The 13,152-nt window shown below is 41.9% G+C and overlaps 1 protein-coding gene across 1 annotated transcript; it reads left to right on the forward strand.

The window, feature by feature from the left end:
- Positions 1-884: 884 nt before the first annotated feature.
- Positions 885-13,058, forward strand: LOC128135351 (uncharacterized protein C12orf50 homolog). The gene is made up of 12 exons (XM_052774177.1): positions 885-938; positions 2,748-2,871; positions 5,177-5,341; positions 6,396-6,473; positions 6,568-6,681; positions 8,178-8,285; positions 8,499-8,705; positions 10,215-10,334; positions 10,520-10,726; positions 11,539-11,628; positions 12,223-12,314; positions 12,894-13,058. Exons 1-12 carry the CDS (start codon positions 885-887, stop codon positions 13,056-13,058), a joined length of 1,524 nt encoding a protein of 507 aa, XP_052630137.1.
- Positions 13,059-13,152: the final 94 nt, after the last annotated feature.

Raw genomic sequence — 13,152 nt, forward strand, 5'->3', positions numbered from 1 at the left:
AGTCACTGGTGTCTCTCAGTGTTGCAAATCTGACCCCCTGTCCTGGGGATGACCGTATGCCTTACCATTTGCCGGGACTGAAACTTTCTTTCCCCCGCGAGGTATTTTTTGGTCAGAGGCAGCCTAGGACCTGCGTGGGAACAGAGGTGTTAATTAGGGACACAAGTGTACGCTGCTCTTTCTGCTTTAGCCGTGGCAGTGGCCATCGTGGAAGCAAGAAAAAGCAATGAACCCCAACAGTGGAAGCAGTTAACAGCCAACAGTGTACTGGCAGGAAGGAGCAAGCTCCTCCGTCCAACAGTAAGAAAAAACACATTGGGCACCAGGATTTTGGTTTAAAAAGTAGTCAAAGAGTAAGATTTGTCTTTGTGGTATCAAAGATTTGTTTCCAAGACCACAGTTCCTGCGGCAAGGAGTTGGGCATTATTTAAACCCTGACAGATGGCTTTGCTCCGTTTTACATTAAAGAGGCACCGGGAGACTCTTTGAAAGGGTCCAATCTTCCCTATTTTACTCTGAAGCAATGGAGATAAACGAAGATGTTCAAGCCGGACAGGTCCCAGAGCACCACCATGCTGATGTCATGAGCTGGAGGAGCCCTTGGCAACAGCGGAACGCTAACATTCTATACCGGACAACAACTGCCTTCGTAGGTTCCACAAGCCAGGAGAAGGCAGCAGCTCCTTCGTTCAAGTGTCTTTTGGCGTCTGGTGGAGTTTTGTTTCAAAGCAGCAGCTCGGCTAAGGTTCTGAAGGCCCAGATTTCGAAAGAAAACTACCGCTTTCAGGCTAAGATTACGATTTGCCTGGATGTTGACAGCTTTAACGGTTTGACGTATGTTCCGCCAGTACTAAGAGAGTGGAGGAGAAGCACCAGAGGTGAAAATGGCTGCAGTTGGGAATGACCGTTATTCCCATTTTCACTCCCCCTATGCACAGGTAAATGCTGTAGATTTTAGAGTGGTTTGTGTCCTTGATTTTCTCGATATACCCATGCTGACAGGGAGGCTCATTATGTAATATTTGCGTCCATTACTGCATCCATTTCAGCACCGGGGATTTAGGTGTCAGTGCCTGGGAGGTGGGCTTTGGCTCCAGACCCCAGCGTGTCTCAGGGGATGGCCCACTTGTACTGACTCCAGTCCAAAAGTGGCACGCTTTGGAGATGCTGCTCCTAGACCCAGCTGTTAATGTCTGGAACTGGGTGAAACTTACCTTCAAGTATTCAAATAGTTCCCAGCGTGACTTTGTTTTCCTTTAAAAAACCGCACACAAACTCCTGCGGAAATGACCAGCAACCTGGCATTTCCAGCTCTCGGCTGGGATGGAGTTCATATCCAGGACATAAACCTGAGTTCACATGTTCAGGGTAATGGCCATGAGCACTTGCCTCTTTGGGATTATGAGTTTATCATGTGCTTGAGGAAGATACCTCAGGTTATAAGGAGAAGTGAATTCCATAGTCGGAGATGACGCTAATATCTGTAAACTTCAATAAGGCAGAGATACAGAAAAATAATTTTAAGTATGACTAACGAAAGTGACTCTCATTGTGAAAGTGCTTTCTCTCCAATATTGTGCAGACTTTTTAGCTGGCCACATATTGAGCGATAGAGGGAGAGCAGCAGTGGGAGTGTATCTATGAGGAAAGCGGCAATAATTAAACAAATCCTGTAGATATTCTTTTGCTGCCATGAGGCTTCTGTTTGTCTTGTATAAAAACAGCTGGGAGATGCTGTGAGCAGAGAGTAATGACAGTTGTCTCACAACATCAAATCCTGAGTATTTGCAGTAACTTGCAAATGCTTGTCACCGTAGTACCGTTACATGTGGACTACTGCGTCATCTCCCCCATGAATCAAAACCAAAATGTTTCAAAAGAGGAGATTCACGTTTAAGGCAACCGCTAGGTTATGGGAATCTCGTGTGACTTACCCACAAAGTCATTTTCCTCATGAGGGTTCCAGGTGCAGGTTCTGCCACTGTGAAAAACCTCTTGGCTGTGATTCTGAGGGCTCCTTACGGAGACAGGGGAGATGTTCACATCTGTTTGGCAGATTGAGAGATATTGAAATAAAGGTAGAAAGGAGCAAGTCTCTTCAAGCACGGTTTTTAAGTCTGAAAACAAAAGTGACTTTCTTCTGCCGAGTTGACGTTCCCAATGGGAACTGGAACAAAAGATTTTCTCCCGTGTTTTGAAATCCAAGTCTGACAAGTCTGTACGAGGCTTGCAAGTTCCCAACTTTTTAGTTTTTCAGGTTTTGTTGGGAATCTTTCTGGGTTTTGTTTCTTACTCTTTATTTTCCCAAGGACCCGGGTCCTTTAACGGCAGGAGAGCACTAGTGTTAAGATTGGCACTTGTACAGCAGATTTCATCTTGAGATTGACCTGATTATCCCATTGTGCAGGAAAGGAAACTCCGCCACGTGTCCATTAAGTGACTAATAGATTTTTTTTCTTCCCAGCATCTCAGGAAAAGTCTGCGGTGCAGTAAGCACACTGCTTTACTCCTGTTCTTGTCTGGGAACAGTTGTACCTCATGAAAGCTCCACTGACCTAACTCAAGACAGCTTTATAGCTACCTGGAGCTTAAGATAACTTTAGAGATAACTTTAGATCTTCTAAAATGTCAGAACGTGGTCCCACAAAATCATAGTCAGGTGTTCACAGCGGTACACCATGTACGAAGCCATTTAGTCCATTTTTATTGTTATATTTACAGTATCTGAAAACTGTTTTCTCCTGCAGCGAACGTACAGCAACGTCCCCTGTTTCTGGGAAACACAACCCGTAGGCTGTGTGAGGTTCAACTGTGCCTTCCATCATAGCAAGCCTCGTAATATAAATGGACTTTTTTTGCCACCTACCAACAGTGAGTAAAAATATTTTCTCAACAATTTGTGCATTAGAGCAAGTAAATACACAAAAATGTCCTTCCGGTGCTTACGTAATATATATTAAGGCCCAGAAATGTACCGTGGCAAATCAATCAGGTACGACCTGCTCTCCCAGCAAGTTGAAGGCCAAGAAAGGAATTGTATTGGCATTTGAATAGGGTTGCCACGTGAATTTTTTTAGCTCTCATGTTGCGGATCTTCGGAACTATCAGGGACGTAAAAGATGAAGTCACAAGTGGCAATTTAGGTTGCTGAGACCCGTGGAGTAAAAATATTGCTTTCCTTGGGTATTTGCTAGATGAAATCCCTCTAGCAGTGAAAACGGTTAGTAGGCAGGTAATCATTTAAGAGAAATGAAAAGTAGTGTGTGTGGTGGGGGGAGGAGGTTGGTAGGGCCACTAGCAGCAACATCTGTTGATAGAGCACAACATGTTACATGGATGAGACACCCGTTCTATAGATAACATAAGATTACAGTGCCGTGTGCGCAGATGTATTTCCAGTTCATCGTTCTGAATAAGCCTTTCGGGCTTGAACACTGGGTGCAGGCTACTGAAGTACGGTAATAGTGTGTAACGCAGCACAACTCTTTAGGGAAAAACCCGCCATTTGAAGTTGTTTTTTTTCCTCAGTCCTTTCAAAAAGGAGCTCTTGTCTGCCAGGAGTCCTGGTAGACAGCTGGAGCCTGGAACAGGGTAAGAGTCCAGGGCAGGGAACCAAGACAGCTGTCAGAAATCAGGCGGAAAGAGGAGTGAGAGCAAGGCAGCATGACTTGTCATGGATGCACGAACAAGTGGACTAAACCAGAGTTGTTCGTGGGCCTTATCTCCAGAGCTGGAGACAGGTGTCATAAGAGAAGTCCACAAAGACCTCTAGTCAGAAGCAAACACCTTCTGTTCCTGAAAATCGCCCAGGAAAAGGTAGCCTGTCATACCTGGGCATGTGGAGCCTAACTAACCACACAGGACCAAGGCAAGAACTTGAGTGCTGTTTCTATGAGTGCCCTTATGGCTTTTAGTAGAGTTCCCACAGCCACAGCATCAGTCCCTGGCACCTAGTGCTGTCGTAAACATCACATAGGCACGCTTTTGGGTGCGGTGTGAGTCAGAGACCGTGCCCAAGAGGCACTGTGGACGAGGGTATCCTGCATAAGAGCAACATTCAACAATCCGAACGAGAAAATGGACCCAAGCCTTTTACTTTGTACTGCAGTACGTATAAATTCAAAGTCCGTGTGCTGCACAATAACATTGCAAACATTAAAACTGCATTTATTCGTTTCAATACTTACAAATCTTGTTAAACTAATTCAAGCCTGATTTGGCTTACCCTCCCCAGAGCTAATAATATCCTGTTCTGGACAGTGAAAAAGGCTCTATCAGGTTAAAATGTTGTATCTTACTTTCTCTTGCAGGAGATAGGACAAATCTGATCTGCAGTAGCGTTATTAAAACGGGTCTAATACGATATGCATGCTGCTCATAGGCAAGCAAGAGATGCACAAGAATAACAACAACTGGACTAAAAGAAAATGCCCATGCTTCATCTTTTTCTTTAAAAGTGGAAAAAATACCCAACTTCAATCCTGATTGTATTTATAGTTGCAAACTGGTCGGCTTGAACAGTACAAACAGGCTCACCATTTTTCATCATTTTTATTTTCAGTCTGTTGCATTTCCTGGCTCTCCCAAAATGCTATCCCAGTACTGAAATACTTTTGTGGCAAACATTATGGGTAAATTCCTAAGGAAAAGAGTATCTCTCCCGATTGTCTTCTAATTAAGTGTACATTATTTTCATGAACTTCATATTCCTTCTCAAAATCTACATTTTGGACTGAGTAAGAAAGAGAGCTGTCATTCAGAAAATTCTGATAGAAAAAAAATGTCTACAAGCCAAAAATAGGTAATCCCGTGCTTAGCGCTGCTAAATTCCTCACAATTGATGCCATGGGGAGGGATACAGGCCTGCCTATTACTCGGCATGTTTAAAATATTTTCACAGGTGGGGTCCTAAACTGCCTTACTCACTTCAGCCCAGGTATTACTAATCGCATGTTTCCCCATGCTGTAAATATCTACCTGTTTTTTCACACCTTCTGTAGTGGGAAGATGCTCTTTTGCCAGCCTCTGCAGAAGATTTTTCCTAAAAGGCACAATCTGTCTATTTAACGACTCCTCCAGCATGATAATGATTTCAAAACTATACCTGCTGGTCTGAGCCTGGATTTGATATTCTAGTTCCCGCCTAACAAAATAAATATAATGCTCTTTTCTGCAGGTGCCCCACTGCAACAGGGTGTCCAAGGAGGGATTCTGCATCCAGCGCATCGTCAAGAATTACTCAGAACTCAAAAGAATATTGTACTACCAATTCATCCTCCAGTGATTATAAACATCAACGACGATGACGATGATGAAGAGGACGATGAAGAGGAAGAGAATTGTAAGCGGGTTTTTTCTTCCTTTGACACAATTGAGACGACCATCAAATACTCTTCAAATTTCTCAAAATTCAGGGGCCAAATTACAGGTTTAGGAGGCACTGCTTTTCTGGGAAACAAAAGCAGGGGCTGTACACACTCGTCACTGAAGGTGAAGTCACAGGTTTGTTTACAAAAGACAGTTGCGTGACTTCAACTTAAGTAATTTGTTCGACTGACTTCCTAAACCCTGTAGGCAGTCTCATTTTACTACAGGAAGTTCGTCTTAAAACTAGCAAAGAGAACCCATACAAAACTCTTCACTAGTTTAACTGAATGTGAATGTGTATATATTTATTTTCTTTTCTTTTTCCAATTTTTTTCCATGTCATTAAACCGTTGCCTGAGAGACCAGAGATGCATAGGGAAGGAATGAATTGCACATTCCCAGAGACTGAAAGTGAGAGACGAACCTACTCTCACGCGTGCACGCTGCACATTACTGTGCTAGTTCTCAGGCAGCCCCAAGCTGCTTTTCACTTTCCCCCTGCCCTTCAGGTTGGCTGGCAGGGCTGCCCGTTAGTGCTTCCTAACTCGGCTTCAGTCTGAGTAAGCCACGTCAACTTAAATGGTATCAAAAGCAGGGCTCTGCTAGCCTTAGGAGCCTTCACTGAGACAGGTAAGGAGTGCTCGCTTCAGCAGCTCCGCCGGCAGACATTACACAGCAGTAACTTTGGGCAGAGGTTTTGCGACAAGCACTCCCTGGTGACATGTTTAATCGGAAGATTTCCTTTTGGGTGTAAATGAAGGATCATTTTCCAAATGAGCACTAAAGGTGGTTTGGAATCCTTTTAAATCAACAAACATTAGCTTCTTAGTATGGGTTGTAACTGCAGTTCCATTGCACTTGGAAATACCCAGTATTAAGGAATCATTTTTCTGTCCAGAAGCAGAGGTCACAGTCAGAAAAAAACCCAACCGTGACCAAAATGAAAGTCACTATGGTCCTTGATTATCAAGAATTGTTGAAGGTCTTTGTAAAGCTACCTGGTAATCTTTTAAAAATATTTCCTACAGGTGTTCCTGAGTGGGTGCCTAGGACTGCTGCAGATCTTGAAGAGGAAAGAGCAATAAAGGAAATATGCTATAAGTCTGGTAAATATGAAACTAGTCACTCTTTCCTAAACAGCAATGCTGCCAATATAGTAAACTTTGGGGTTTTTTTTTTCCCCTCTTGGGGTATGTTTAGGAGAGTATTACGGGATTCAGTACCCCCACAAACACCAATCAACAAAAACTGTGTCTGCACCTCGGGAAAATGAGCTATTGCCCTTGGAAGCTACTGAGCAACACTTGCAGAAAGGCAAGTACTTTTCATCTTCTTGGACAATGTTTACCACTTTTAAAATTACTGTCACAGGGAGAAACTATTACATAGCTTGCCCCTCCTCCTCGCTTCTTTAATTTAGTGACAATAAAAGACAGCCTATTACAAAGAGGATAAAAAAACTTACTTAATTTTCCCCCATACAGATATACATAAATAGTGTCACACATGTGGTGACTACCTGCATCGACTGTAGATGGAAAAGGTAGAAATGGGCTATTAACCCTATGTGTACTTTCCTGAGATACACAACATAGGTCTTTCATGTAATTTTTCTTCACGGTCAAGATTTATGTAGTCTAACTTTAACCACCCTAAGGCGAGGTGTGTAGCTGAAATGTCTCATCCGGGATCTCTGTTGTTAAATGGAGAGACAGGCACTCTTACGGGGCTGTTTATTGCATCGTAAGATAGTGCCACAGGAAGGTGAGATGAGTCACTTGCCCAGAGGTGTTCGCGCTCTCTGCGGGCTGTCTTGGGTGTCTAGATGATGAAATGTAGTGACACCGCAAACTTTTCTATAACTAAATTGAGATTAAGTAAATACCCCCTTTAAGTGTCTTCTAAAAGACAGTAACAAGAGAGTTCCATTTTGTTTTGACTGTTGGGCTTGATCCAACATAATTAAGGTCAAAGGAATACAAATTAATACATATTCACCCCCTTCATTAGGTTTCGCCTTCGTTCTTGAGCAAGTGACAGGACTGAAAGAAATCTGTATTCGTTTTTTTACTGAATAAGTAATATATGACGCCATATTAGGAGAGAGTTATGTTCTTAAGGTAACAAGACACCAGAGCAATCAGTAGATCAGTCATCAAAAATCGCTGGGCAGAAATAAGACCTGCTACTTTTAATCAAAAAAATAATAGTTGTTGTGTATTTCGTGTAAATTTCAGGGATAAAATCTTGATAATACTGTTTTATGTAAAACAGATTTGAATAGCATGATGTGCTAATACAAAAAAGGGAATGGAAAAATTGTCTCCATGTCATGCACTTTTAACTGACGCTTTTTCCAGCCTAAATTGCTCAATAGAACTGGGCAGAATTATTTCTTTCTTACTTCTACACCTAAAATGTTTCATATTAAAATAGCTTTGATAAGCTATTTCTGAAAAAGTATTTAGATATATTTAGACTACGGATGAGGGATCAGTAACAAATACATGAATACACCTTGTAATATATGTCTTTATTTATCATTAGCTACATTCAGGAAAAAGCAGAGAGTACAGTATTCATGAAGATTTTCTAATTCATAATGAGAAGAATTCTGAGCCAGCACTGGTCAAAGCCATTGTACGAGTTCAAAGTAGCATTAGTCTTTGTGTTTACAGTCAATTTTTGACTTTGCTTTCAAGATTTTGTGACCATGAACTCTGTGAGAGGAAATATATCACTGCATTTTTTGATATGAAAATTTTGCGTGCTTTTTAAAGCAGTAAATACGTGCTATTTTAATCCCGCAGAAACCAACCACACTGAGCTGGTAAAAAGCCATCACTATCAAGAAGTACAGGAAGAGAAAGGGATATCTGAGGAGCCAAGAAATTCACCTAATACAGGAACAGGCAAAGGTATTTTGAGAAAATAGTTGCCTTCCTCATTGTTGCTTTTTAAACTGTTAGATGATTTAGCACTACCTACTAAATTTCTGTTCTTGGTGTCCAATATGGACAATCCATATTTCAACTGGACTATCTCATCTTCCAGCCCCCAGTCTCCTGCAATAGGTCAAATCTGGAGTAGTAGCACAACATTATTGCTTAAGTTTGTTCTTTCACTTTTAGGAATTCGCACTTCAGACCCCAAAGCCAAACCAAGGTACCGACCAAGGGGTCAAAGGAAGGATGATCAAACTGCTTCTTCTTATATTCCTTATGAGAGAGAAACTGGAAGAAAGACTGACTTTAATTCTTCAGAACCTCGAAGATCAGCACTTGCATTGTACCCTACTGTCACCATCACCCAAGAACCAAAGTTCAACGGGTCTACAGGTGGGTTCCTGCTCACAGAGGAGTCTTAAAATGCCTCAGACGTACCTGTCTGTATCACACTGCTTTTGATTTTGTTCCTGCAGGTGAATATGAACTGATTTATGGCTAAAAATGGGCAAGAGTAAATTTGATCCAGCATAATTTTCATAAATAGATTGCAGCACTATCCACAGACAGAAATGTAAAGCTTCATAAAGCTTTACAATTAGTCCGACAGAATATTCACAAACAATAATAGAGCCACCTTCATAGCAGGAATTCACTTCTCTGCCCAGCAAAGAGGGATGAATGCAACGATGTGCCGACGGGCACAAATACACTGATCCCCACTTTTTACAGCATCTTTTATGTGATTTATTCTTTGGAAATATTTAAGAAGCCTCACAATAGTCCACCTTTAACTTCTCAGCCTACTGCAAATATTGATAGTAGTAGCAGTAATTGTGCAGTAGAATTTCAGTTTCCTTTCAAGAAGGGCTTCTCGTTCAACTTTTTTCCTCCCAGCAGGGGATGAAAGAATGGTCTTGCTTTGCATGGTATTTTTCCACACCTGGGATTTCACTGGAGTTTGGATTGGGCTGGATTTATGATTGTTTGGGCTTTAAACCAGCCCCCAAACTGAAGCAGAAGTACAGAATTTCTGCTGCATTCTGGCCTGAACTGAGGGGAACCAAAAGCGCTTATTTACATTAGCAGGAGAAAGGGAAGAACAGGCAAAGCCACGTCTCCCTGCAGAGTAGCAGGGGCCAGGTGAAGAGCACTGTGGTTGCTTCATACTGCAGCTCCCCTTGTGAAGTTCTGTTTGTAGTTTGAAGCGGGCTTACCTGCGCGACCAAGGCTCTTCCAAGTTTAGCCGCATCATTTGTAGTATTTTGTTACGTTCACAAACCGCCCGTGTCCAGGATGCACCTAGATGCTACAGACAGAAGAGGTAATTCGTCGTTCAGCCAGAAGGTGTCCTTCGGAGTGCATTGGTCTCCATGGGCTCAACCGTGGATGTTGCAGGGGTCCATGTACCACCTGTGCAGTGCAGAGAAAGGATGTATATGGGCAGGTAGTCAGCACTCAGAGGACAGTAGTGCATGAGGGGATTGTGTTCAGGGCTGCATTTAAGACAGTCTGAAAAGACAGATACATTCAGAGATGTTTCCCCAAAGCATTGCCTCAGCTGAGTTCTCAGAGGCTTTAGGTACTATGATGACATGCATCTTGAAAATACCATAAACTCAATTGGATAGGGCTCATAAATATCATTCATGAAAAGTGAGGGACTAAAGAATGAGCAGGTAATTTGTAGCTGGCTCTTTACTTTGCACCCACAGTCTTCTTCAACCTGTGCATTATGGTATTTTCTTAGAAAGCGTGAGAGTTAAGCGTCAGGTGCTCAGTTACAAAACTGCACTGAACCAATCGCTAGCTCGTCGAGGCGGGGGGGAAGAGAATGGCAGTGCCATTCCGTGTGCTGCTTACACACAAGCAGCTAAAACCTTCTTTCTGTTGCCTTTCCAGGTGATGGTAATGCAATTCCTACAAAATTGAATAATACAAAGAGAGAAGGACAGACTAAAGGAAGGAGAGGACCAACAGAGAGTATTCCCAGAACAGATTGCAGATCCTCTGAAAATGGAGGTAATATACTTTAGCATCAGCTTCTCATTGCTGAACATCACATGGTCGATAAAATAACTGATTGTATTTGGATTCGGCTGTCCACAAAGACCATTTTTTGAATCTTGTCTTCCAACCTCCTGCAATAGGTCAAATTTTGAGTAGTAGCACAACATTATTGCTTAAGTTTGTTCTTTCACTTTCAGGAATTCGCACTTCAGACCCCAAAGCCAAACCAAGGTACCAACCAAGGGGTCAAAGGAAGGATGATCAAACTGCTTCTTCTTATATTCCTTATGAGAGAGAAACTGGAAGAAAGACTGACTTTAATTCTTCAGAACCTCGAAGATCAGCATATGTAGTCTACCGTACTGTCACTGCCACCCAAGAACCAAAGTTCAGTGGATCTACAGGTGGGTTCCTGCTCACAGAGGAGTCTTAAAATGCCTCAAATACACCTGTCTGTATCGCGCTGCTTTCCATTTGTCCCTGCATGTGAATATGAACTGATTTATGGCTAAATATGGGCAAGAGTAAATTTGATCCAGTCTAATTTGATCCAATCTAGGTAGACTGCAGCACTATCCACAGACAGACATGTAAAGCTTTATAAAGCTTTACAGTTGGTCAGACAGAATATTCACAAACAATAATTTAGGTACCTTCATAGCAGGAATTCACTTCTCTGCCCAACAAAGAGGGATGCATGCAACGTTTTTCCGATGGGCACAAATATACCAATACTCTCACCTCTGGATGACTGGGGTTTATTTTCATCTGTCACTTCATCAAAAAATTTAGTGGTAAATAATTTCAGTGATCATAAGTTAAGAAATTGATTTCACCTTGCCAGTTTCCGTCATCTCTCTTGAGCTGGGTTGAATCTCCACCTTGAGGTGCCTCCCTGTCTTAATTTCCAATAAAAGGAACCTCCTTCACACAGAGTAACTCCTACTTTCAGATGAACAAAGGTAAGCGAAATGAGTCCCAACATCACTGCTTCGTCTTGGGCAGGAATGGTTGCGGTTTTTTTCTTTTAATGGTTGCTTTGATTAAATGTGGACAGATTGGCATAGAGGTTACAGAGAGAACATTCTTAATGCGAACAATACATCTTACCACATTTCCAGGTTAAAAAAAAGCATAGAGCATTTAAAAAAAAAAAGATGACCAGCATTTTTGTCATAAGAACAGCTGTTACCATTTTCGCTACCTTTCTTTCCAGCAGTACCTGAGCCACGTGGTTGGAAAGGCTCCAAGCAAAAGAATCAGTTTGACACTAATAGAAGATTTTGGACCCAAATGGAAAACTATGGTAATACTTACTTGTTCGGCATGAACTGAAAATTTTAGGATTATTGTGGAATTAATAATTTGAATGAATGGAATTAAGCTGGAATTAACAGAAACCCAGAGCATTAATAACATTATTTTTTAATCAAATTTTACAGAAAATGGTTAGTCATTAGGCAGCTTACTCTCCTGCACAATCAGCTGTCTAGCACAAAAAACATAATATTGCCTTGCATCTAGGGCTTTCCCAAGCAGGGATAAAACAGGAGATTAGTTTACAGATTAGTTTAATGTAAAAGCAACTGATGCCTTTGGGAAGATTTTCAACACAGGACCATTCACTTTGTTAAAGTCAAGGGTGTCCGTGGCAGAATCGCCTCATTTGGAAGATCCTGTGAGCCTCACGCAAATGCCGCAAGGTGACAAATGATCTCTAAAGTACTAGAGAGAGAGTCCGTATTTAATACTAGCTGGTATTTCAGCGGTGAATACAATTCACCCGATGCATTCATTGATACTTCAGCTAATGTAATATTTAATTCACATACTGGACCAAGAGAGTCTTTCCTGAGATCGTAGCTGAAATTAAGAAACAACGTCTATGTTTTTTCTACAGACAAATATACTTCAGGATCTTACAATGCACCAACTCAAAGGAAAAGAAATCCACATGCAAAAACGTTCTCTAAGTCTAAAACAACCATTCAGGTAACTGTTTGATAGAAATTGTTACAGTTCAGTCTTTTTAGCAAAAGGGACGTGTCTCTCCCCGCCTAGAACATGTAAAAGTGCTCTTAAAACTTCCCCAACCAAAACCCGCAAGAGTCTAAGCAATGCTGAGTAGTCTGAAAGAGCAGTTAATGGTTTCGTTTGTTTGCAGACATGTACTTTTGCCCGGTTAACTAAACTGTGGTTTCTCATTTTTTACAATATTACTGACGAGAAAGCAAAATACGTACCTGCCGTTAAAGCGAGGAACTACAAGAAGTGGGTTTTGGCCTGTAGCACTGCACAAAGGACAGCAGAGACTACAGGAGTGTGATCTATTTGTCTTGCTGGTTGACTGCTCGCGAAGCATCTGCAATCGCTGAACGACGATCAGCCGAGGTCCAAATTCATAAAAGGACTCGGGCTACCAAACGTTCACAAGACACCCTAAGGACCATTAATACATTTTACAGCTGTCTTGAAAGCAGAGATTAGAACCCGTATCTCGTGTTCCTCAGATGAATGGCCAAACCTTTAGTCTGCAGTCCGTGCTTCAGTGTGACATTTCCTTATCTCCAGTCTCTCTGTGTCACCCACGGACCTAACAGGTTGTTTGCTCTGCGGTTGCACAGTTCGAAATGTGAACTAGCAGAGCATCCTCATAGTTCTGGCAAGCTTAGCCTTCTAGCTTGCTATGAAAGTGCTTCCCTGAAAGGGCAAAGAGATAAGTTTGAACCCTGTTGAGCCCTGCCTTTTCTTGGATGAATGCTTTTACTGCTACTTTATTTTATAGAAGATTGTCAGTAACACTTTTTCCAAGTGGTCTTGTTGGTTTTTG

This window comes from Harpia harpyja, chromosome 23 (assembly GCF_026419915.1).
Source record: "Harpia harpyja isolate bHarHar1 chromosome 23, bHarHar1 primary haplotype, whole genome shotgun sequence".
Lineage (NCBI taxonomy): Eukaryota > Metazoa > Chordata > Aves > Accipitriformes > Accipitridae > Harpia > Harpia harpyja.

Bases quoted from the DNA above. Each gene is read 5' to 3' on its own strand.
- LOC128135351 (XM_052774177.1), top strand. From the start codon at position 885: ATGGCTGCAGTTGGGAATGACCGTTATTCCCATTTTCACTCCCCCTAT. The intron at 6,682-8,177 runs GCAAGTACTTTT...TTAATCCCGCAG, and splicing joins TGAGCAACACTTGCAGAAAG to AAACCAACCACACTGAGCTG. The intron at 11,629-12,222 runs GTAATACTTACT...TTTTTTCTACAG, and splicing joins GACCCAAATGGAAAACTATG to ACAAATATACTTCAGGATCT.